This window comes from Haliaeetus leucocephalus, unplaced genomic scaffold (genome assembly GCF_000737465.1).
Source record: "Haliaeetus leucocephalus isolate CR32 unplaced genomic scaffold, Haliaeetus_leucocephalus-4.0 Scaffold183, whole genome shotgun sequence".
Taxonomy (NCBI): Eukaryota; Metazoa; Chordata; class Aves; order Accipitriformes; family Accipitridae; genus Haliaeetus; species Haliaeetus leucocephalus.
The window spans coordinates 965,578-987,888 of NW_010972619.1; the positions used below are offsets into that span (position 1 = coordinate 965,578).

Below are 22,311 nucleotides of genomic sequence, written 5' to 3' on the forward strand. Positions count from 1 at the left end.
GTGTGTGTGCATGTGCCTCGGTGCACGTGTACGTGTGGCTGCTGTGGTGGAAAGCTGGAGGTCTAGCAGGGCAGGCTAGGGTGTTTCTGGCCTCTCTGCACAGCTCTGGGGGTGGGAAACGGTAAAATAACCAAGCGAAATGGGGAATCTGGCCAGAAAAATTAAAATACAAGAGCATGGCTTTTGATTTGAAAGCATATCTCCTCCAATCACAGAGTTATCACAGGGTAACATTCTCATTTACTTTTTTTTGTGTAGAGTTCATGCATGCAATTTTTAATAATAAAAATTAAAAAAAAAGGAAAAGAAAAAAAGCAAGAAAACTGTCATATCAAAACTATCTTAAAGTAGAACTAATGCTAGAAGCACATATCAGTAATTTAGGGTAAATTATGTTACAGGGATGGTGCAATTATCCCCAAACCAAACATTATAAAGCCAAGAAATTAATCAATATTAACTGTAGAAGAGACTCAAACATGTTAAGGTATGGAAGTGAAGTGAAGGCACCAAAAACTTTAAATGACAACCAGGAAGAAAATATAGACAAGAACTTAATATGTCTTTAAAAATGACTTCAACCTAATCTGGGCTCATATGGTAGTCCCTGGCTGGTGGAAGATTTTCTGGAAGAATTTTGGGGTTTGGGTGGGTTTTTTTGTAATTAAAAATTAAGATTCCAGCTAAATGTAATCTTGCTGTAGAAAATGTCAACTTTCCTTTAAAAAAAAAAAAAATAGTTGTCTTTGACCTACATTTGGTTCTTTTGGGCCAAAAACTAGGTTCTTTTTCAGCCAAGAAGCGTTTGGCTTTGGGACGGCTGATCCTTCACTGAAAAGGTGACCTTTTCCATGAACCCCCTCAGTTCTCAACCAGCTTTGGCACCATCCCCATGGCTGCAGGGCGAGCATCGCCTCACAGAGCCGGGCCCTTGCTTGGCGGTGACATGGGACATGTGTCATGCTGTGTATGGGCGGGGACGCCCGCGGGCTGGCAGTGTGACTCTGATGACGGCTGCAGTGGGGGGGGCTAAGGGACCTGTGCACCTCGTTACGTGTCTGTACGAAATGTGCCGGCTCGGAAGGTGTCTGTGTGGTTTATGCGTCTCACATGGCTTCTGTGGGGTTGCAGTATCGTGGGTGGCTGCGATGGATGGCAGTACGTCAGCTCTGCGAGTGCTATTCGAGTTGCAGGAGCTGCCTATGGGGAACACATGCATCTCCTCCTGGGGCGGTGGGGATGATGTGCCGCGGAGAGGCTGTGCAGCTCGGGTGATGGTGGGCGCTAGGACGTTCAGAGTGGGGTGGTAGCTTCCCAGGGCTGTCTTGGCTCCATGGTGCCAGCCTGTCTCTCTGGCACTCCTGAGGGACCATTCTGCAGGGCTGCAGAGCAGAATCCATTTTTAAAACTCCCGACAACGAAAAGGAAAGAAGCAAGGCCACCAGGTTTGCGTCTTTCGCTCACTAGCCAGGAGAGCCCATGGGGCTGGGGTCAGTCTGGCCTTCCAGCCCCATGGGCTCTCAAGCCTTGCCCATCTGAGACCTGGTGTCGGCCCGTGGCTCTGCCGAGCATCATGAAACAGAGCGCCTCACTGCTTCCTTGTCTTTACAAGGACCCCAGGCAACGTGTCCCAGCATGCTACATACTCATGGGGCCTTCCACAGCAGGAGGGCATTGGGGTCTCTGAGCCAGGGCTGCTGCACGGGAGCGGAGGGCACCAAATGGCAGGCTGTGACATGAGCTGCTGGCAGCACCCTCCCGCTGGCTGCTCAACCTGCAGAGCAAACAGCAGGTCTGCCCAACATCACGACAAAGCTCGCTCCGCCACAGACCTCCTGCAATAGCTGGACCTTGGACCTGCTAGCCTCCATCTTGGCCACGTTGGCTTGGATGTTGACCCCGCTAGCCTGTTCTTGACCCAACTAGCCTGGTTCCCTGGGGAAAGTGTCCTGGGACCCCGGCCACACCACTCCATGGCAGGCGGAAGACTGTGAGAGGCTTTCTGGGCAGCAGGGCATCATTTCTTATAGCTGCCTCACAGATGCAGCTGCCCCCAAAGCGGAGGCCATCTTCTGGGATGAGTGGGGCCATCTCCCTCCACAACTCGCCTGTGAGCAACGTGCCAAGAAGAGCATGGCAGGGACCCAGAACACAGGTCCCCACCAGGCAAGGGAAGGGGAGAGCACAGCTCCACTGCTTGCCCATGGGACCTCTGGTGCAGGTGTCCCCTGGACCTGGTCAGCTCAGGGCACTGGGGTGCTCCTACCCTGGGACAGAGAGTGCTGTGGAGTGGTGTGGCGTAGGCTGGATGCCACACCATGGAGCAGGATCAGGCCCAGGATGCTTCCCTGAAGAGGGAGCGATGCGGGAGGTACCAGAAGTGCCACACAGGAGCTGCCCCGTTGTTCCTGGGTTCTCCCCCTCTCCTGTGCCCACTGGTCCTCCCAGGTGCCCACTGCACCGTGATACTCCTGTTCTCCAAGGACAGGACCCCTTGGTTTCCTAACTGTGGAGTGGTTCAAACACAACAAAACATGGGGGTCTGCTCAGGACATGCTGAGGGTCCCCCCAGCAGATCTTTCTGCAATATTTTCTCCCCTTTTTTCTGTGCATCCCACCTGTCCCTCCTCCTCCTCCTGACTCTTCCCACCTTCTCCCCCTTGCACCATCTACCCCATCACTGTCTCCTCTCCCCCTGTCAGGGCTCAGGCCAACAAGACACAACCTGCAACCTTCCTGCAGAGCTGCTTGGGGAGTGTACAGTGGGGAGGGGGGACCCCAGACATGGGGGTACCACTGGGACAAGGTGCTACCCAGGGAGCATGGAAGCAGCGCAGGAGGTGACAGGGATGCCTGTCTTCCCTGTGGGGTATGGGGGATGAGCAGGGAGAGTGTGGGTCCCCCCCCATGCCTGCCCAACTTTGAGATGACAGCGAGAGGAGCACTTTGTGTGAGACGGTGGCAGTCGAGCCCGGCCGAGGGCTCAGCTGTCCCCGGGCCTGTGTCTCAGGGGTGCTCCAGGAGCTTCTCAGGATGAAGCCTGCATTGGTGTCAAAGGCAGCTGCCTCCATTTCGCGTACAGAGCCGTGGCCCTGAGACCCCCTGCGATATCGCATGCTGCTCCCCGAGGCACCCCGAGCCTGCAGCCGGGGACAGGCCACCCCGCCATGGGGGGCCGCATCTCCCCACGCTGCCGCCGTCCCCCCGTCCCCGCCATGCCTCACGCCTCGGGCAGCCTGGCGGGGAGCCTGCTCTGAGCAACCCTGGGCAGAAACCCGCCGGTCGCCCTGGGCAGGCGGTTTCGGCAAGCCCATCGCGCCGGGAGGTCGGGCAGCAAAACGCAGTGGCTGCCGCCACACGAGACAACAGAGTAGCCACAGTGCAGAGTGTCATACAACAGACGGCAACATGCAGAGGGACACCGGCTCAGTCCGACAGACCAACAGCCCAACCTGACGCTGAAGAGTGTCTGAAGCTCCAGCACGAGCAGACACATTTGCACATTTGGAAACAGCTGGCTTTAGAGGCAGCAATTTGGAAATTTTCTCTGGTTACGTGAGAGCAGTTTTACTCTGAGGCAGAAAGCACAAGTTTGAACCAAGGTTGGGTCTTTAACAACCTCCTCTTTCAAGCCTTTGCGTCTCTTTTCTGGAGCTGCGTTACTGCTGACGATAACCAGAGACAGCTGTCACTCCTGTGCCGAGGACTACGTCCCGAATGCTAATCGTCACAAACAAAAATCACATGTAGAGAATGTGACACGCATGGCTCTCAGTGAGGTGACACGGTGCCCAAATTAAATCGGGGTGATCATTTTTAGGCATACAATGACAAACAGGAACAGGAACACTCAGGAACAGAAAAAAAAAAAAAATGTCATCGGTTTCAAGAGGTCAGCACCGGTAAGGTGAGCGAAGCACAGAGAGGAACATCAGAAATCATCCAGGCAAAAAGAAAACAAAAAAACAAAACAAAAACTCGGTTGCATCTCCCAACTCATCACAGGACTCCAAGCCACCTCCTGCCTGCCCTCCAGGATCCCAGCATCCTTTCAGGTACACGGGATGACTGACTCACTGACTGACTGACTGACTGGTGACGAACATGAGCTATGCATGTACACTGGCAGCTTCGGGATGGGTGTGTGGCAGTCGATGGGATGGCAGAAGAGAGAAAGAGAGAGAAAGAGAGAGGGCAGAATTGTTCTTCTTCCTCTTACCGTATCCTTGGAGGACCTACGTCTCTTGAAGCTGGAGGCCAGGGTGGAGGTGATGGACCTAAAAGTGGCTTTCTTTTTAGGGTCAGGTTCTGCTCTACCACTTTTTCTATCCTAAAATGAATATGTATAAGTGATTAGATCTCTAGTGTGTTGTTGGAAACACTAAATCTATTTGAATACTGCCCCGTGTCATGTCCTTCATTTAGGTGAGAAAGCTACTGGAGGTGTCCTGTCACTCCCAGTCCTCCAAGGGCCTCCATGACCCACAGCTACAGCACGGCCACCACACTGCTACAGCTATGGGGCCGGCCTCGCATCTGGAGCGCTGGAAACCCCTCTGGGGAGTAGCCCTGCTCTCCTGGGTGTCTGTGTCCAGGCCGGCACAGCTGACCTCGCTTCCTGGGGATGTTCTTCCTGGCGCCCTGCCCCTCGCTTCCACTGCTAGCCTGGCTAGACCGAGAGGTGAGATGCTGCACCTACCACTAAAAAAAATTGCTCAGGGCCTTTTCTGAGGCTGAATCCTAGTGCCACAAGAGAGAGAGAGGACTGCATTGAAAGAGAAGTCATTGTATGAATATTCTGTAAAAAAATGTATTCAAAAATTTAAATGATGCAGTTGTGCAAAGCCAAACGTGGTTGTTGTTGGTGTTTTTTTTTTTTCCAAAAGTAAAACGGGCTAAAAAAAAGGAAACTGGAAGAAAAAGAAAAGGAAAAAAAATAAAAGGAAAAGAAAGGGAGGAGGCAAAGCGTTAGCGCTATGATGTCATCGGGGTCAGGATGAACTCAAAGAGAAACAGAACTGAAAAATGTAGCCATTGGTGTTAGCGAGTCGGACCTGGTTAGCGCAGGCTGGGAGCACCAGCCGCCATGGTGCGGGGGCAGCGAGCCGTGGGGACCGGCCGCGCTCTGCGGCGGGCGCTGAGAACGATTCCTCCCCAATTGCTTTCGTGCCAATGAGTGTGACCTTTCCGACGGGGGACGGAGTGACCAGGTCTGGCTCTGCTACCGCACGGGGGTAACCAAAATGTATCCCGCTGGTGCGTAGAGCATGCTCGGGGATACATTTGCTCCTCCTTCTCAGTTCTCTCTTTTGCGGACATGCACAAACGGAAAGGAAAGCAAGATGAATGGAATGAAATGTCTTTTTCTTCCATGGCATCTCAGGAAATAGCCATGGCAAAACTGTGATCCCAAAAACCATTATTTTTGTTTGTTTGTTTTAACAAATAAATCTTTCCACTTGCCTACCTTCTAGCAATGTACCAGATACTAGTGCTCTGACGTTTCCTCCTGTGGAAAAGTCTTACAATGTCAAACGGCTCTTTACCATGAGGCTGTTCACCCCCACAGGGCAGCATGCTTTGCTCACAGTCCCACAGACTCTGCCCAAGGACCCAGTGCAGTATTTTCTAGAAGGTTGGCAAGTGAAAAATGGCAGTGCGACTAGTGTGCTCTGTCCCAGCAGCCTTAACCCCCTTGGTGCTGCTGCTTTTTGGAAGCAAAGAAAAAAAAAAGAAAAAAAGGAAAAAAAATAGAGAAATGGCTTTTCCGAGACTCTTATCAGTGAACTGAACCCAGCGAGCTCTCAGGATACAGCAGCCCGGCCTCGTGATTCCCCTTGCTGCTCTCGGGCAGGTCGCTTCCACCCGGGCAGCCCACCCGCATGCCCCAGCCAGTGCTGCTCCCGCAGGGCCACCACTCCGGGCTCATTTTGGGGTCCCCAAGCCTTGTTCTCTCTCTGTCATTCACTGGCTCTGCTGTGAACGGCAGTCTCCTTTAGTCGCCTAAAGGATCTCCCGCACTTTGAATGCCGGTGTTCTTCCCCAAGGAAGAAAAGCAGCCCAGGCAATTCAGAGAGAGCCTCCAGCTGCCCTAAACTGGGGTTCGGGGATACCATGGGGCTCAGCCCCAAAAGCAATGGGCTAAGGGAAGTGTGAGGCTGGTGGCCCACGTGGGCCTACGGCTCAGTGTCACTGCCAGGCACCACTGACCCTCCCGGGCTCTCCTGCCTGAGCGGCATGGAGGTGTTTCAGGGATGGGAGAAGCCAGGGAGAGCAATGGCCCCACAGAAGGGGCCCAGGGGAGCCTTGGCGCTGACAGGCACTGGCATTGCTGGCTCCCATGTGGGGAGATGTCCTTGTCTCCAAATGACAAGAGCACGCACCACCTCTTTTTGGAGTTGGTCCTGGGTATGACAAGGGCTACCACACCCCCGGGGAGTGGGCAGGGAGGGGGAGGTGATGGAAACCATCCCTGGAGCATTTCTCCACCTGAGCACCGGGCAGGGATGCTCAGCGGCAGTGGATTAACCCTCCCATCTGCTGGTGAGCGTGGCCGGAGCTGGGCAGCAGGGCAAAGCACCGCTTGCTCAGCCAGGGCAAGATGTGGCTCTGGCACATGGTCCCCAGCAGAGCAAAGTCCCCGTCCCAAGCACCTCTGGGGGCATATGGGCCAGGTCTCTGTCCCAGTTGGAGCTGTGCACAATACCTCCCGGGAGAGACAGCATCATCCAAGGGCAGCTCCCAGGGACAAGGCAGGAACCCTACACTACAGCTTGCTAGGTGCCCAGTAACCCCAGCTGGAGTTACTGGGGTGCAGGGTGGGGGACAGAGGGCCCCATGCTAATCCACAGCTCTGCATTCACTGATTTGGTGAAGGAATGGAAAACGCACCTGTTGGAGATTTGCTCTAAAAACGGTTTGTCCTACCTGCAGATTTTTCCTCCACACATTAACGGCCGCAAACGCCAGCTGCATCTGCTTCCTCCGCGCGTCCTTATGCCTTTTGTAAGCTATTTCTATGAATATTAAAAATATCCCGGCAACAATACCTCCAGCCACCAGCATAAACACACCTGAAATAAGCAGGAAAGTTACAGGGGGCAATGGAAATTGCACCATGACACTTCATTTCTTCTGTATCACACTCAGCAACAGGAGCACCTGCCAACCCAGGGTCCCCTTGGCCCCCCGCCATCCCCCCGCAGTCCTGGAGGGGCCAGGGAGGGGAACCCAGCAGAGCAGGGCAGGCACTGCGGGTTGGGTACCCACGGTGATGGGCAGAAAGGTGATGGGGTGCTGGATGTCCATGCAAGGTCCTGTTGGTCAGGCACAGGGCACCGGCTGTGCTGCAGCGGTGCTGGGGGCAGGCACGGCACGCTGGGTGCTGCACTGAGCACCAGGGCAGACCCCGTCCCCTGGGCTGTAGGGTCGTTTGCACCAGAAACCCAGCTCTGGTGCTCCTGTTTGGCTCATCGGGAAGGACAGCCGTGCATAGAGCTCTCTGTGCTGTCCTTGGCCAGCTGCAACCCTCGGGGCTGAAGTTTTGGGAGTGGTGTCTTGTGGAGCAAAGTGCCCCTTCTCTTGGTGCTTCTGCCCTGGCCTGTGGTGCCGGTGAGGATGGGGTCCCATCAGACACCCCTCATCCCATGTCACCATGTTGGCTGGGTGAAGGGCCGGCAGCACTGCATCACTGCAAAGGGAGAGCAAGTCTGGGGGAACTCGCACTCTTTGCAAAGGGGGACCAAGAAAAAAACCCCTCTGTATTGATTATCCTCCTCCTGCCCCCTGCCCACTGCCCAGGGCTAGCCGGGACACACTCGTCAGGGCTGGGGGGCTGCCCCTTGCCGCCAGCTCCCTCCTGCAGCAGCATCCTTGCTCGCCTCCGCGGCCACTCTCGCCTCCCCCGAGGTGCTGCTCCCCTCTCTCTGCCTTGGCGACAGCTCTGATTTCACTGTGACAGCCGCAGTTTGGCCAGAGCAGAGGGAGGGGAGCAATGTTCAAAGCAGGACAGTCCCACCGATGAGAAAGCCACCCCAGGGAAGGTGGGGGAAACTTCGCGGAGCTGTTTCAGACAAGGTGGGATTGGAGCCCAACACAGCAGCCTCCCAGCGCTAGGAAAGCACAAACCCAGAAGAAGCAGAGCTTTGGCCCGAGAGGAGAGCCCCGGAGAGGAGAATGTCTTGAGCGAAAGCAGGCTACCCAGCGAAGAGGAAGAAAGAGGTTTGCAGAACAAACCTGCCATATTTTCAAAGGTGAGTGTTGCTGGGGCATTGCTACGGGAATCACACTCCTGATACCTCACCCAAGTCTTGTCCAAATCCTCCATGAAGCCGTTCTCGTGGGACCTGAAAACACAAGGAGACAGGACAGAGTAGTCACTGGGGACCAGCCGCAGGCAGCTGGGGCACATGCTCTTTGTGCCTTCATGCCCTTTGTCCTAGGACTCCGCAATCGCCTGCAGCCTACAAACACACAAACTGATGATGTGTGCGTGTGCACGCTTGTGTGTGCATGCCTGGCTGATTGTGTGTGTGTGCGTGCACACGCATGTGCATGTATGGCATTTTGCATAGAGAGAGTGCGTGTGGCCTGTCTGCAGTGGCTGTCTGTAGTGCCTGTGTTCGCACGCTGCCCTGCACACAGCCAGTGCTGCCACGAGCCACGTGCACAGTGCAGCAGGTGCGAGGAGGGATCCACAGCTGCCCCGTGTCTGACAGCTAGAGAGCTGGCCAGCTGCTGCCAAAAAGAGCCATGTGTAAGCTCAGTTCCCAAGGGAAGGGATGGAGCTGATGGGTGTAGGCAGGGCTCGGGGAGTGTGCTCGGAGGGAGGCTGCAAGTAGCTGACACGAACCACATCTCCAGCACCCTCCTGTGCAATCCCCCCACCTGTCAGGGCCACTTGGGAGCTCAGGCAATGCTGGAGCCCAATCCTGTCTGGTGATCAGTGGCACCCTCTAGATCAAGGCAAGGGCAAAACTGCTGCCTGGCAGCTCCCTGCTGTGCACGGCGAGGCTGGGACTCTCCAGCAACCTGGTGTCACCGCTTGGGAGGAAACAAACCATGTCCCCGCAGTGCCTGTCTCTGCCTGAACAGCTAGTGGGGCTGGTGGTGGGCACAGAGCACACATCCTACCAGGGGTTCCCCTGCGCTTTCCTCCCTCTTGTTCCTGGCACATCCTCACCGCCTTCCTGGGCCACCTGTAGCCCTGGGCTTCCCCATCCTCTCCCAGGAGGACACCAAGGGCTCCTGCTGCCTCTCCAGGCTTCTCACATTGTTGTCCCAAATCCCATCTGTACTGCTGCCACCCATCCCCATGGTAAGACCACCCCACAGATGGGGTCCCATGGCTCCCTACGTTAGTTACCCTGGGTTCTGCCTGTGTCTTCCACATCTGGCCCATCCTCTCTCTCAGGCCTTTCATCTCTGCATCTTGGGCAGGACCCTGGTGGCTCCTGACCCTGTCTCTCTGCAAAATGAATCTCGCATGTCCCCTTCCCTCTACTTGCTGCTTCCAGGCTACCTGTTATTCCATCACCACATTCCTTTGTCTGCAATGGGTGTGGCATTTCTGAACTAATACAAGGAAATCCCTTTTTACCCATAGTATCAGATTGACTTGTGGCACCCCACGCTGCAGGCTAATGCTGGTATAGAAGCCTTAGTTGGACTCAACAGGAGTCCTGACATATCTCTGCCTAACAGGAATAGCCAGAGCTGAAAGAAAAACCCCTGGAAGATCAAGCCAGGGCACTGCAATGCTGTCAACCAAGCTGAGCTCGCAGGGTGAAGTGGGGAAATGGCAGCACCCCTGCTTGCTGCTGCAGCCCGTGCCTTGCTCACAAGGACCTGGTCCTGGATAGGCCCAGAGCTGCTCTCTGCCAGCTTTGCCTACACTCCTGCGGCTGAGCACAGCTCTTGCTCCCTGCCCTGCTCTGCTCTGCCCTCCCACCAGCTCGGTGCTGCTTCCCCAACCCTGCGAGCCAGAGCTGGGGCCGTGGATGCCCACCCCGGTCATTCAGGCACATCCCCTTCATCAAGAGTGACATGGCACCCCCACAGCCCATGTCCCTGCAAGGGGTTTGGAGGGTAGGGTGGCAGTGCCTGGCATGAGGCTACTTGCATGCTAACACATGCAGCATTTGGAGCGAGCCCCATGCCAAGAGCTGTGTACGGACTTGAGGATGGCCAGGGAGACATTCTGCTTCCACGGGCTGTCCTTGCGCATCCCGATCCCGAAGCCGGAGCGGAAGAAAAGCTCCCCCGTCGTCACCAGGTCACACTTCTGGGAGGCTTCAAACTCCAGCACCGCTGAGTCCCAGATGAAGGCGTGGAGCTTGCTGGACACCAAGAGAGGACAGGCAGGTAAGGTTGAGCAGCCCAGCTTGTCTGCAGCCACCATGGGAGCAGCGAGGGTGCTCCCAGCCCTAATTTAAGCACTGATTAGCACCACCCTCCTCTCAGCAGGGTCTGTCCTGCTGGGAGCCAGAAGGCTTGGCAAAATTTTGGAAGAGTGTGAGTGGTTTACATGGGATTTGAAGCCACCCAGCCTTGCACAGAAGAAAGCACAGAGGCCAGAAGGGGAGGCCATGGCCAGGGCCAGGGCTCCGACTGTGCCTTTCCCCATGCAGACCTTGTGCTCTCCATCCAGAGACCTGGTATGCACCAGGACTAGGAAGATCCGACCCAGCACCAACCGGGCAGGTCCCATCAAGCCATGCTTTGACTGCAGGTCCTGCCAGGTTTGTATCAGCCCTGCTTGCTCTGCCAAACTGCAGATCCCTGAAACTCTTCCCAGCATGGCCAGGCAAGGTGCTGGCCCCACTCACTTGTCCCTCACTGCCTGGATGGCTTCGGCAGCGCTCTCGTAGTTGTGCTTCTCCATATGCCGGTACATCGTGCTCAGCTCCACCTGCCGTCGGAAGTAGATATCCACCGAGCTCTGCTTCACCGTGGCGTAGATGAATTTATCAGAAGGGTTGCGCAGCTGAAAGGCAAGGGCAGGGCTCCTATTTCTTCTGTTCTTCATCAGCCAAGCTGGCTCACCCCAAAGCTGTGCTTCCTAATTTCCCATCTCCTTTAGGGACCTGTTTCCCAGAGAAGACCTTGATCTCCTCAGCAGAGCTGAAGATACCATGGGACAGTGGATGCTCTGGGACCATGGTGGTGGGGCAGGGGATGCTATGTGACAGGGACACTGTGGCATTGAGGATGCAGGAGGCCTGTGGATGTCATGGGGCTGGCAGTGCCGTGGACAGAAGATGCAGTAGGGTGTGGGATGCTGTGGGTCAGCACTGCTGTGGGGTATATTCCTGCGTGCCTGGACTGATAAGCTGTGGCTGTGTCCTTGCCAGAGCAGGAAATGGGTTTGAGGCATGCTGGTATCTGCTGAGAGTATTGACTGCACCGCAGGGACAATTTCATTAGTTATAACTCATCCATAATGAATTGTTTCCTCGTTGGTTAGTGCAGGCTCTCCAGGAACTGGCAGGCAGTTTGGCTGGGTACATGCTATTTCTGGACAAGCCTTTTTCCTGCTAATCCCTCCCCATGTCTGTCCATTCCCACCCAGCGCAGGGGCTCAGACCCACCAGGCAGAGCTACGTGGGGCTCGACTCCCTGGCACAGACCCACAACCATGTTAAAACAGGGCTCTGGGTACTACAAGCCACATTATATGAGTCAGGAGATATGCACTGGAGGCATCTCCTGCATCTCTGCCCAGAGGTGGACAGGGAAGGGGAAAGCAAGTGAGAGGCCGTTACCCGGGGGTCGTTAATGCCTGTAATTCTCTCCTCAGGCCGGTCTAACACCAGGAAGGCTGCCAGGTTGGCAGTGTATGAAGCCACAATGATCATAGCAAAGCCAGCCCACACCATGCCAAGAATACGGGCAGAGAAACTCCGGGGAGCACCTGAGAGGAGAGAGGCAAGATCAGACTGGCACAACAAGGGCTTGACTTTGTCGCCAAAGCCACATCCATCCCACATGAGACCAATGGCAGCTGCAGATGTGCACCATCTATCTGCTCTGCCAACAGATGTGCAAGGAGCTTCTGCATTGCCCAAACCAAGAAAACCCCAGCTCCTTCCAGGGCATGATGTGTCTCACCCTGAATGGATGGGTAACCCTGGGCAGGAGAAGCAGCCCAAGAAAGACCTATTTTCCACCACTGATGGTGAGGGGTGGCAGGATGGTCTGCACAAGTGCCACAAGTGTGCCACCCCCAGCATCACGGAATCACCTACCAGCCTGCTCCAGGGAAGGCTCAGGGGATGAGGTCCCCCCAGGGCATCAGCCCTGCCACAGAGGGAAGCAGTGGAAGAGGGCATGGGCTTCTCCCCCAGCCTGGTATCCCCCCCAGCTCAGGGCCAGGGTTGCGGGGCAGAGCATTTGCACTGCGTGCTGTGACGCACCTTCTCCGATGCCAGAGTTCAGCAGGACTCCCCAGGAGAACCACATGGCTGAGGAAAGGGTCAGGGCATCTTCCTCCTCCTCCTCGCTGTTCACTTTGAACCGGCCAAATGGGCTGGAAAACAAGACAGAGAGCTCTTCTCATATCCCTTATCCTGGTTCCCAGGGCTCTCCACTGTGCCCTAAGAGTCCTGATGCTGCCTTACATCACTCATCCGTACAGACTGTGCCTATGCCCCAAACAGCTGTTCACTCCCCATGTCCCCCTGCCTTGCATGTCCCCTCTGCTGACCTGCAACCCCGTCTGGCTCACACTGGTACTGGTCCCATCATGCTTCTCTCTGGGCCAGAAAGACCATCTGATTCTGGCCAGCTTGAGCCTCTCCCACTGCAACATGGAGGGCTCACTGCAGATTAACCGCAAAAGCCTCTGGGCACAGGGCTGAGGTGGGGACAGGCTCCCTGCCCTTCAGATGAGCTGCCTCTGGGCCAAGGAAGGGAGCTAACTCAGAGCCCAGGAGCTGATGTTCCCCTTGATCAGGCATCAGCACAGCACCTGGTCTGACAGGCATGTTCCCACATACCCAGGTGCCCGGTACCCCACATATCCATATCTCTCAGCTTAGCAGCAGCCAGAGAGGCTGAGAGCCTCAGCCCAGGGCTGGTAGGGTAGAGAAAGTGGGTTTAGCTCCTATGAGAGCCTCCCAAAGGGCTGCAGGGCTGTGCCTGAGCAAGACACTGTGGGCACCCAGGGGATGGTTCCCAGGAGCACCTCCCTGTCCCCTCCAGCCCTTGGATTACCCAAAGCACACTCACCTGAATCGGTCCAAGAGGTACAACATCACTGCCACCACGTGCACAGACAACCCCACCAGCAGCCAAAGTGTGCTCTGGAAAGGCTGCATGAATGAGTCCAAGGTGCTGCGGGGGATTTCCTAGCACACAGGAGAGAGGTGAGCAGCACTGGCACCCATCACACCTGCACCTTGCCTGCCTGGCTGGACTCACAAAGGCCTCTGCCCTGCTCTGAGCTCCTCCTGTTCTGGTACACAGGAAGGCTCAAAGTGGCTGAGACAAGACCCAGCATTAAAACCAGCAACCTGGAGTCTGGCATCCCACAGCAAAGGCTGGGATTTGCAGCGGCTGCCCTGGGTGGGCAGGGGGCAGCAGCTGGGGGAGCTGGGCATGGTGCAGGCATGGCACATGTCTGCAAGCTAGGGAACAAAGGGCACCTCCTCTGTTCTACAAAACATTCCAGCCCAGCCCATACCTTCTTCACAAGGATGGTGAGGCCTTGGTACTTGAAGGGCTTGGAGAACTCAATGTACTGTGCCCGCTCGTTGTTGATGGTGAGGGGAGCCACAATCATGTCTGCTTGGCCGCTCAGCAGTTCCCCCATCATCCCATTCCACTCCTTCTTGTTGCTGTTGTTAACCTGTCACAAGCCAGAGAGCCAGTGCAGGATCAGCCCACTTCCCTGACATCTGTCCCCCACCAGCCAGGACCCCCACATACATGGCAGGCACCCTGCGCTGCCCTCTCACCCCATGCCTGCTCTGGAGAAGGCTCTGGGGGTGTTTCAACACACAATATGGGCAAAGAGATCTCACAGGCTGCCCAAACTCACCCGCTCTTGGGTACCAAATTTACCATCAGCCACCAGGTGAACCTCGTAGGTGAAGTTCATTACCCCTGCCAGCCGGATGAGCAGGTCGATGCAGAAGCCGTAGCAGCATAGTGCCACGGTGGGGCGGCCTGTGGACAGGAGAAAATGGGATGGGCAAGTGGAGGCAGCCCTTTGCCAGGGACCCCATGCAGGATCCATGGCTGTCCCCAGCGAGAGCAGCCACCTGCATGGCTCTGGTCTCATATGAGATGTAATCATATTATTCAGGCAGGACCATCCACCTTGACCACCCGCTCCCACTGCCTCCATCACCTATGGGTGCTGGCAAGCTGGGGGCAAAGGGGTCTCATTCATTTGCTATGTCCCAGTGAGGTGGGCTAGGAGTTGGTGCTACCGACCCACTGCAGGAGACGGAGGGGTCTTGGTGCATGCAGGCTGCGCTGCAGGAGTGCTAACACAAACCCATCAGGTTGAACACAGCCCAGGACACAACTCAGGGCTGGAGGTGGGAGTTGCGCACGTGAAAGCGTGATGGGCCAAGGGGATGCACTTCACGTGGATTTGGGCAAGCCTGGCATTGCTAAGCAGCTCGTGGCCCCCCCCAGGTTCTCACTCCTAATCCTGAAACAGGCTTTCCGTAACAAAATGATTTGAAACTGGTGGTGTTAGTACAGTGCAGCAGGTGCTAATGTGCCTCAGGGTTCTCACTTCTGCTTGAGATCAAGGCAAAGAGAATGGGAGCATGTCAGGAGACAGAAACATGGGATGCAATCCCCCAAAACAGCCCTGGAGTCCACCCACAAAAGAGACAGTGGGGAAAGTCATCTGTTGGGATCAAAAACGTGAATCCCAGTGCCCAGTTAGTGCACAGCACTACTGTGGGGCTGAGCTGATAGGGGGCATTTGGGGGCTGAATGTGCTATCACCTTTCTGCTCCTCATCCTCTGGGCCTCCTGTGTGACTGAGCACCCTCCCTGGGGACCCCGTCTTGGGATAGGAGTCTTCATCAGCTGGGTAGGCTGGGGAAGCTGCTGCGCTCACCACCGGGCTGAGTTACCTGGGATGGTCTCGTTGGGTCCAGTGCAAAAGACCTTTTTCACAGGATCTCCATTGATGGTGAACTCCTCCCTGCATGTCCCATCTGCTTGCGTGGGCTTCACATACACAAAGGGCTCTTGGTGGATGGTCACGATCTGCAAGGTGAAGCACAAACACCTGCTTGTCTCCGTTCCCCTCCAGAGCTATGTTCCCCTGGGTGGGGAGCTGGGCTGCCCTCTCCACAAAAGCATGGCCAACATGCTGTGGTGCTCTCCTCAGCTGCCGTCTCAGCACATGGGACTGCTCGGCCCAGCAGCAGGACCTGGCTTTGACACAGGGAACATTTGCTTTCCCTGCACCCAAGATGAGGAACAGCCATATCAACATCCTCCTTCACGTGACACTTTCATCTCAGCCTCAAAGGCTTTCACACCCCTCTCCCTAACAGCAGGCTGATGAGAGCCACCGCACAGCCAGGATTAGTGCCCTGAATAGTGCTTTAGACACTGTCACACTGCCCCAAGCTAATGCAGATATTGCAGTCCTGCCCTGGACCTTTTCAGTAAAGCAGCATCCCAATGCATCTGCACCACCTCTGCAGGAATAAGGGCTCACTGCTGGTGGGAACGTGTGATTTCCCTTGCCTGGACAGTAGGACAAACGAATGATCATACTGGTAAGACTAGCCAGCCCAGGATCCAGTCACTAAAGTTGCTGCTGGGCTACACTTAAGGGAAGGGTGTGAGAAGCAAAGCAAGAATAGAGGGACCTTCTCCCAGTGTCACTTCCAGCTTCCAGCCATCAGCTCTTCAGGGTTTTTCCTGAGCCCAACATTGCAGCCACCAGGCCACCCACCCTCCCCTAGCCTGTTTAATCCTCTTTTGAACCTGTTTCCTTCCGGCCTCTGCGCTGTCTAGCAGCAGCAGGCTCCAGAACTGAACTATGCCTTGGCCAAAGGAGCCCATCCTTGCATTTCCTGCAGACCTGTGCCAGGTGCCCTCTGGCTCCCAAGCCACAAGGAATTGTGAGCACCTTATCCCTCCATCCCTTCTCTGCTGTTCTCTCTCATATCCCCTTTCCAGCTGTCTCTTTCCAAACCAAAGGATGCCTGCCACCCCATCTAGTTTGTCTCCAGCTGGAAGTTGTGCTCTAGCTCTGAACACCCTCCAGTACCTTCTCTAAGTTGTTCTGCTATATCCTTTCCGAGATGCCAGGTGCCCTGGGTTTGCAAATGCTGCTCACAGCTGCAGAGGCAGCAGTGGAAATGGAGGCAGATAAAGTCACAGCCCTGCATGCAGAGAGCTGAGGAGAGCTGCCACCCCCTAATGCCATTTGCTGTTACCTTCAACTTGGTTGACATCTGATAGCCTTGAGGTTTCTCGGTTTCTCCCCCTGGCCAGATAATCTTCCGGTCATTGGTCAAGACCTGTGGTCAATCCCAGAGGAAGGAGATAGACATGAGGCCATAGGTAGACACCCCAGCACGCACATCCCTCCTACCCAACCTTTTCAGGCCTCTACGTACGTGGCTGCCATTGTAAATCCCAACTTGGACCAGTTTCCGATTCTGCAGGTTCATGATACTGTAGTTGGCAAACTTCCTGTCCCCGTCCTCGTTGAACTCCACCCGTCCAGTAACACCCTCCGAGTACTTGGAGGACATCAACACCCTGTGGAGAGAAACAGAGCAGGGCCAACCTAGAAAACCTCCTGTCACCATTGGGACACCTAAGAAGGCATCAGAAAGGCAAATGTTTTCCTCAGTTGCCTGCCATATGCCCACTACCCTATAGAAGTCCAGTCAAGGCTACCTATGGCCTGTTCATAGACCTGTGGTCATCCTCTCCTGGTGGATGGAGTCAGTTTCCAAAATGTTGCACTACCATACCTGTTGTCATTGCCACTTGTTTTTCAGCAGATCAGTCCCATTCCCTTAAGGAATGATCTGTCCCACAGCACCCAAAGACACCTTCCTCTGGGGATCCCTTGGGAGCTGTGTCCATGCCACCGCTCCTGGTGCTTCTGTCTGGCACCAGCCCATCACAGCCTGGGTAGTGCCCCAGGCATGCACATACACCATCAAGGGGAGAACCAGCCCTCCAAACCCTGGAAAGGCGATAGTGAAGACACAGAAGAATTGCCTGAGCCACTGGCAGTGCACCATAGAGAGCAACTTCAAATAGCTCATGCCAAAGATCATGTCACTGTAGAGGATGCCAGAAATTTTTCTAAAATAATCTTCAGGCTTTGCAGGTCTCATGCTCAACAGAAACCAGATCTATGGAAAAGGCATCCCACAGACACCACGTCCATGTCTGCAGAGAGCATCCCCTGATCCAACCGCCAAAAGCAAAACCCTGGTGCCAGGCTACACGCTGCAGAGAGCAGCCCTCCCACACAAGGAGCCATGCTGCAAAGGAAATTGTTGCTTTACCAAGATCCAGCCTGCAGAAGTGGCCCCTGTGGCTCCAGCATCTGCAGTGACGCAGCACAAAACCCCACGCAGCACAAAGACTGTGTTCTGGGGAATGCATGCAGCATCTGCCGATCACACTGCCCACGGCAGCGAGACCCAATACACACATGCCCTGATCTGCTGAGACCCCACCACCCAAAAACACAGCACCAGTGTTTGCTACAGCAGACAGCAGCCTGTCCCATGCATGGAGATCTCTTGCCCCCAAGTCCTGCTTGCAGCACGCTGACCCATGCTGCAGTCCTGAAATGTTCAGCAAGAAACATGTCCGCAGCACTGAGCTCCAATTTGACAGAAATATCCCCCTACCCTGATTCAGCAGAAAACCCCCTTTCTCCTCTCTTCCACCCACAGAATTAAGATCCAGACTAGAGGAGATCATGGCCCCCATACTTCTTCCTCATAGAGTCATTCCCTGCCCACACTGATCCCAGCTGCCCAAGCATTGCATAGGAGAGCGTGGGTTGGCATGGACCAAAATGCCAGGTACCAGGATAATGCCTAAACAGCCTGGACAAACTGGGCGCCAGTGCCTGAGCCTGTGTCCTGGCTAGTTTTCTAGGAGAGATGTAGCCCTCACATCCGAATCATGCAGGAGAGTCCAAGCAATCCTGTGCCACATGCCCCAAAGCTCTAGTGACGGATACTTTGAACAAAGCTAGCATGCTTCTCTTTTCCACATGCTCCCACCTTTTCCAGCTCTCCCCCAGGAGGTCCTCTGCTCCCTCCAGCAGGACCCTTCCCCAAATACCTCTTGAATAGGGGTCCCGTCTTCCAGATGTTGGTGTTGCCCACGCAGCCCCGTGGCGGGTCTGTGATATTCTCCTTCTCAAACAAGTCATGCACAGCCTGGGCCACCACTGCAACAGCGTCACTGATGTGGGCTGACTCGTTCTTTCCGTTGATGAGCTGCAAACCGATCACTCCTGCCACAAGCAGAGGGGAGGAGGCAGGTCAGCAGGGCACACTGGCTGCTCCGGCATTACTCCCATGCGCAGGGCTGGGGGGCCAGCAAGCACGCAGTTATGGGGCTAAGGAACCCTCGGATGCAGCTGGGGAGTTGCCTGAGCTTCAGGTAGGGCATGCAGCTGTAGTGGTGCTGGGCTGGAACTGTCCTGCCTGCTGGATGGGGACTGGGGACAGCTACGTGGACTGCTGACATCCCATGCTCCACCCCCCTCCCCTTGCCCAAGCCTTTCCCCCAGGTGACAGTCATCTTGCAAAGCCCTGGCAAGCTGGATTTGGGGCACGGCAGTGTGGCCAAGGCTGCTGTCTCTCCATGCAGGCAAAGGGAGCGGAGAGCAATGTGTGGGACCCTCCACTCGCTTGGGACCACCATGGCATCGCGTTCCCCCAGCCCAAGGGGTCCCCGGGAGGGCAGGCGCTGCTCATCCCAGCTCTGAGCAGGCTCCTCCAAGCCTGGCTGACAGCAGGGCGGGCGCCTCCGGTGGGTGCCTACCATCAGGGGCGTAACGCAGGGCATTGCCCGATATCTCCCGTTCCCCCACCAGCCACACGTAGCCGGAGCCCGTCATATTGAGCATGGCTGCTGATCTGTACACCGTGGCCGCATCATCCTCACTGCAACGAGAAGAAGGGAACGGCAATGTGGCTCCAGGTGCCAGATGGCCCCTTTCCCCCTGTATAGGACCCTGAGAGGGTGGCAGGGCCAGGGAAAATATGTCCCCAGGCAGACCTCCTCTTATAACTGGTTCTCCTGGTCGATGGCTAATTCCTTGGTGTGATGGGACCCTTTCTCTCAGCTTCATCTAATCGCACAGCACCCAGCACTGCTGAGCATCTGCAAATCTGGCCCATTCCTTATTGCTCATCAGCTGTAGGCATGGGGCAATAAGACTCCCCTCCTTCACAGGTGGATCAGGATACATCCTCAGTAACTATTGCTGCTTCTGCAGCTGCTAATGCTTTGCAAGACTGCCAGACATCTCAACCATGTTCATGATTGCAAGCTCTCTGGCCAGCAGCACACACAGCACAGCATCCACTACCTCCTTGGCACACGGGGCTTTATGTGGGTTTTCTCCCTTGCTCCTTGAAAGGATGACATGCCCCAAATCTGCACTGCCTCCAGCGCTCAGCAGTGCTGCAAAGGGGAGAATGAGGAAATCAGAGCAGGGAGGGGAAGGGACAGCTCTGCCTTACCTGGCAGAAAGGATGATGACTCGAGCCTCCAGCTCCTTAGCCTCCAGCAGCAGCGACGTCACATTTTTGGTTCCAGGGTCAAACTGAAGGACTTTCTCAGCCTGTGATTAGTGTGAGCAAAGTTGGTTAGTGCGGGAGCCCCAGGACTGCTTGTGAGAGCCATGCTATCTAGAAAAGGGTCAAGAGAATTCATTAAACTGCACAAAAGTCTGCTAAATAAGGTTGGTTATAGCTACTTTTTTCTTTTTTCTTTTCTTTTCTTTCTTTTCTTTCTTTCCTTCCTTCCTTTCTCTTTTAACGTTTTGGCTTTTTGGTTTTTTTTTTTTTTTTTTTGCACTGTGCATGCAAACTGAAGTCAATCAAGACCCAAAAAGAGGCGTGCATTGTACAGGAAAGAGAAAAAGGCTTTGAAATGCAATTGAAAACTCAAACGAGTGTTGTTTTTCAAAAACATGGGAAATGAAAAAAACATATTGCACAGGGTTAACCTTTGGGAGTAAAAGTGAACAACTTACACCAAGGAACCGTTTCCTTTGGGGAGGAAAGGGGGTTGGTTCAACTTTTCAAAAAAAAAAAAAAACTTGCAAGTTAATTACTGGTTCACATGCATGTTTCAAAAAGAAATCCTTCCAGGGTCAGCTGGCTAGGTTTCCATTCTCAAGTCCAAACCAAACTATCTCAACATAAAAACGTGCTACCAAGAAACATAGTCATGGATCTTTTTTTTTTTCTTTCTTTTCTTTTCTTTTTTTCTCTTTCTCTCTTTTTTTTTTCTTTTTTATTTTTCTGGTGGCTGTGGCTATTTTTCATTTGCTAGTTAGGTTGGTGGGCGGCGTGCATTTCCATGCATATATACCTTGGGTCCTCGCTTGTTGTCATAGGAAAGTTGGTCGAGGTTTTCATAGTTCCTTTTTTTACTCTGATGAATAATGTGCACAGAGAAAATATGTAGACACAGAAGAATATTATAAACAGTTGAAAATGACGTGTAGTAAAGCAATCCAACATCCACCTCCTCCTCCACTGTTTGCTAAAGGGTCTCTATAACGCTGGAGCTCGCAAAAACCACTATCAGGAGAGAGTGCCTCAGCTCTCACGGGAGCGTCAAGGTGCAAAGCCGTATCGGTTAGAGCAAGCCTGAGTCTCACAGCTGTTGCGATGCAGTTGCATTTCCCTTGTGGGACTGGGGAATTCTTCAGCAAGAAATTTTTATCTTAAACTCAGAAACAATCTATGCATGTCTAAGGGCCTAAGTGGTGGGATTTCCATGGAATTACTGTGGAAGTAACGGACAAAATGCTGTGTACAGAAAGTGCTGGATAAATGCAAACTGTTACAGTTAAGAGTATTAGCATTACTACTGTCACTATTATCATTACAATCCTGTTCACCCTAAGAGAGTTCACAGCAAGTGAGGTGTCTCAGCTGAACTTCTCACCCCCTGCAAGGAGGGAGCAGCTTTTTGGAGCTCTGTTGCCGTCCAAAAGAGAAAGAAAAAGCTCTCTATGTCCCGTGTTGGCTCAAAGCGTGGCGATATGAAGCAATGGTGATCATGGGATGACATTGCAGCTTTTACCTGGTGCTTGGGGAGGGCCAAGGGCACACGGGTGGCCCTGGGAGGTGCAGCTGCTGGAGACCACGGTGCCCATAACCTGGCTCTACACGTGGCTAGTGGGGTTCACTGCTTGGTGGTCTCCATGCTGCTGGCCAGAGCATCTCACCTGGTCTAGGGGCAGGTGGCTCAACGTGCACTGACCCTGCAGATAACAGACTGGAGCAGATAGCCTGCTCCTCCCCTTGTCTCCTGCCTGAACCACTTCTGCTACTTGGCCCCAAAGGAGCCAGGGGCATGAAACCTCTTCTGGAAGTTTCCTCTCCTCCAAGCAGCGTGCTAAGGGTCAACAGCCTCTGCTCTCAGGAGCCTTGACCCTGCAGCAGCGTGCACAGAGCCCTGTGGATCTTCCTGGGAGCAGTCCCTGTGGTCAGGCCACTAGCATCAACCTGGTAGTGCCTGCAGGATAGTGCTTGGCTGGTTTTGGTGGGACATAGTCTGACCTCTTCTTCTTGGCCCCATCTTGCCCCAGCTGGGCATCCCTGATCTGTGTTTATGGGGTACGGGACACGACTCTATCCTGATCTCCATTTCGCAGCATCTTATGGCAATGGCAACTGATCCCTGCCAGGAACTTGACCCTCTGCACCCCCGTAATGCAAGGGTTCATGTTCCCAGGTTGTTCCTTAGGCAGCCAGGTTTTTTCTCTGCATCTTGCTTTCCAAACTAAATAGCTTGCCTCTTCCTGAGCACTCAGACCAGTCTTTGGCAGGACATTTTGCCAGGTCTCCTTTCTGTGCAGCTGTGTAATCTTTCTTCTCCTTGGACACAGCCTGACAGATTTTTCATTGCTCAAAGAAGTTGGGTCCTTGCAAGGAAAAGTATCTGAGGAGGCAAAATCTGCCTGGAGCCCAGGTCTGCCTTCACTTCTGATGGCATCCACGGTGAGGCTTTCTGCGATGGCTTCTTAGAGGCTGCTCAGATCGCAGTGAGACCTGGAGTAACAAGTGCCTCCAAGGAGAGCACAGGTGCAGCAGGACAGCA

At 54.5% G+C, this 22,311-nt stretch overlaps 1 protein-coding gene across 6 annotated transcripts in view; it reads right to left on the reverse strand.

Annotated features, from left to right (window-relative positions):
• The window catches only part of GRIN1 (glutamate receptor, ionotropic, N-methyl D-aspartate 1), a 38,484-nt gene that overhangs the window by 2,122 nt on the left and 14,051 nt on the right, over nucleotides 1-22,311 (reverse strand). The window contains exons 4-21 of one of the 6 annotated variants that reach the window (XM_010564625.1): nucleotides 20,572-20,634; nucleotides 19,716-19,816; nucleotides 19,012-19,133; nucleotides 18,304-18,478; nucleotides 16,602-16,746; nucleotides 16,419-16,502; nucleotides 15,096-15,231; nucleotides 14,039-14,166; nucleotides 13,682-13,846; nucleotides 13,228-13,346; nucleotides 12,414-12,526; nucleotides 11,763-11,911; nucleotides 10,827-10,984; nucleotides 10,176-10,337; nucleotides 8,236-8,345; nucleotides 6,928-7,073; nucleotides 4,220-4,330; nucleotides 182-1,382 (exon numbers count right to left, since the gene is read on the reverse strand). In XM_010564625.1, coding sequence (XP_010562927.1) covers nucleotides 1,179-1,382; nucleotides 4,220-4,330; nucleotides 6,928-7,073; nucleotides 8,236-8,345; nucleotides 10,176-10,337; nucleotides 10,827-10,984; nucleotides 11,763-11,911; nucleotides 12,414-12,526; nucleotides 13,228-13,346; nucleotides 13,682-13,846; nucleotides 14,039-14,166; nucleotides 15,096-15,231; nucleotides 16,419-16,502; nucleotides 16,602-16,746; nucleotides 18,304-18,478; nucleotides 19,012-19,133; nucleotides 19,716-19,816; nucleotides 20,572-20,634 — 2,391 coding nt within the window. In that variant the 3' untranslated portion in view covers nucleotides 182-1,178. Of the gene's footprint in view, nucleotides 1-181; nucleotides 1,383-4,219; nucleotides 4,331-6,927; nucleotides 7,074-8,235; nucleotides 8,346-10,175; nucleotides 10,338-10,826; nucleotides 10,985-11,762; nucleotides 11,912-12,413; nucleotides 12,527-13,227; nucleotides 13,347-13,681; nucleotides 13,847-14,038; nucleotides 14,167-15,095; nucleotides 15,232-16,418; nucleotides 16,503-16,601; nucleotides 16,747-18,303; nucleotides 18,479-19,011; nucleotides 19,134-19,715; nucleotides 19,817-20,571; nucleotides 20,635-22,311 lie in introns of those variants that run through there. The other 5 variants (XM_010564628.1, XM_010564627.1, XM_010564629.1 and 2 more) reach the window with 5 other exon arrangements.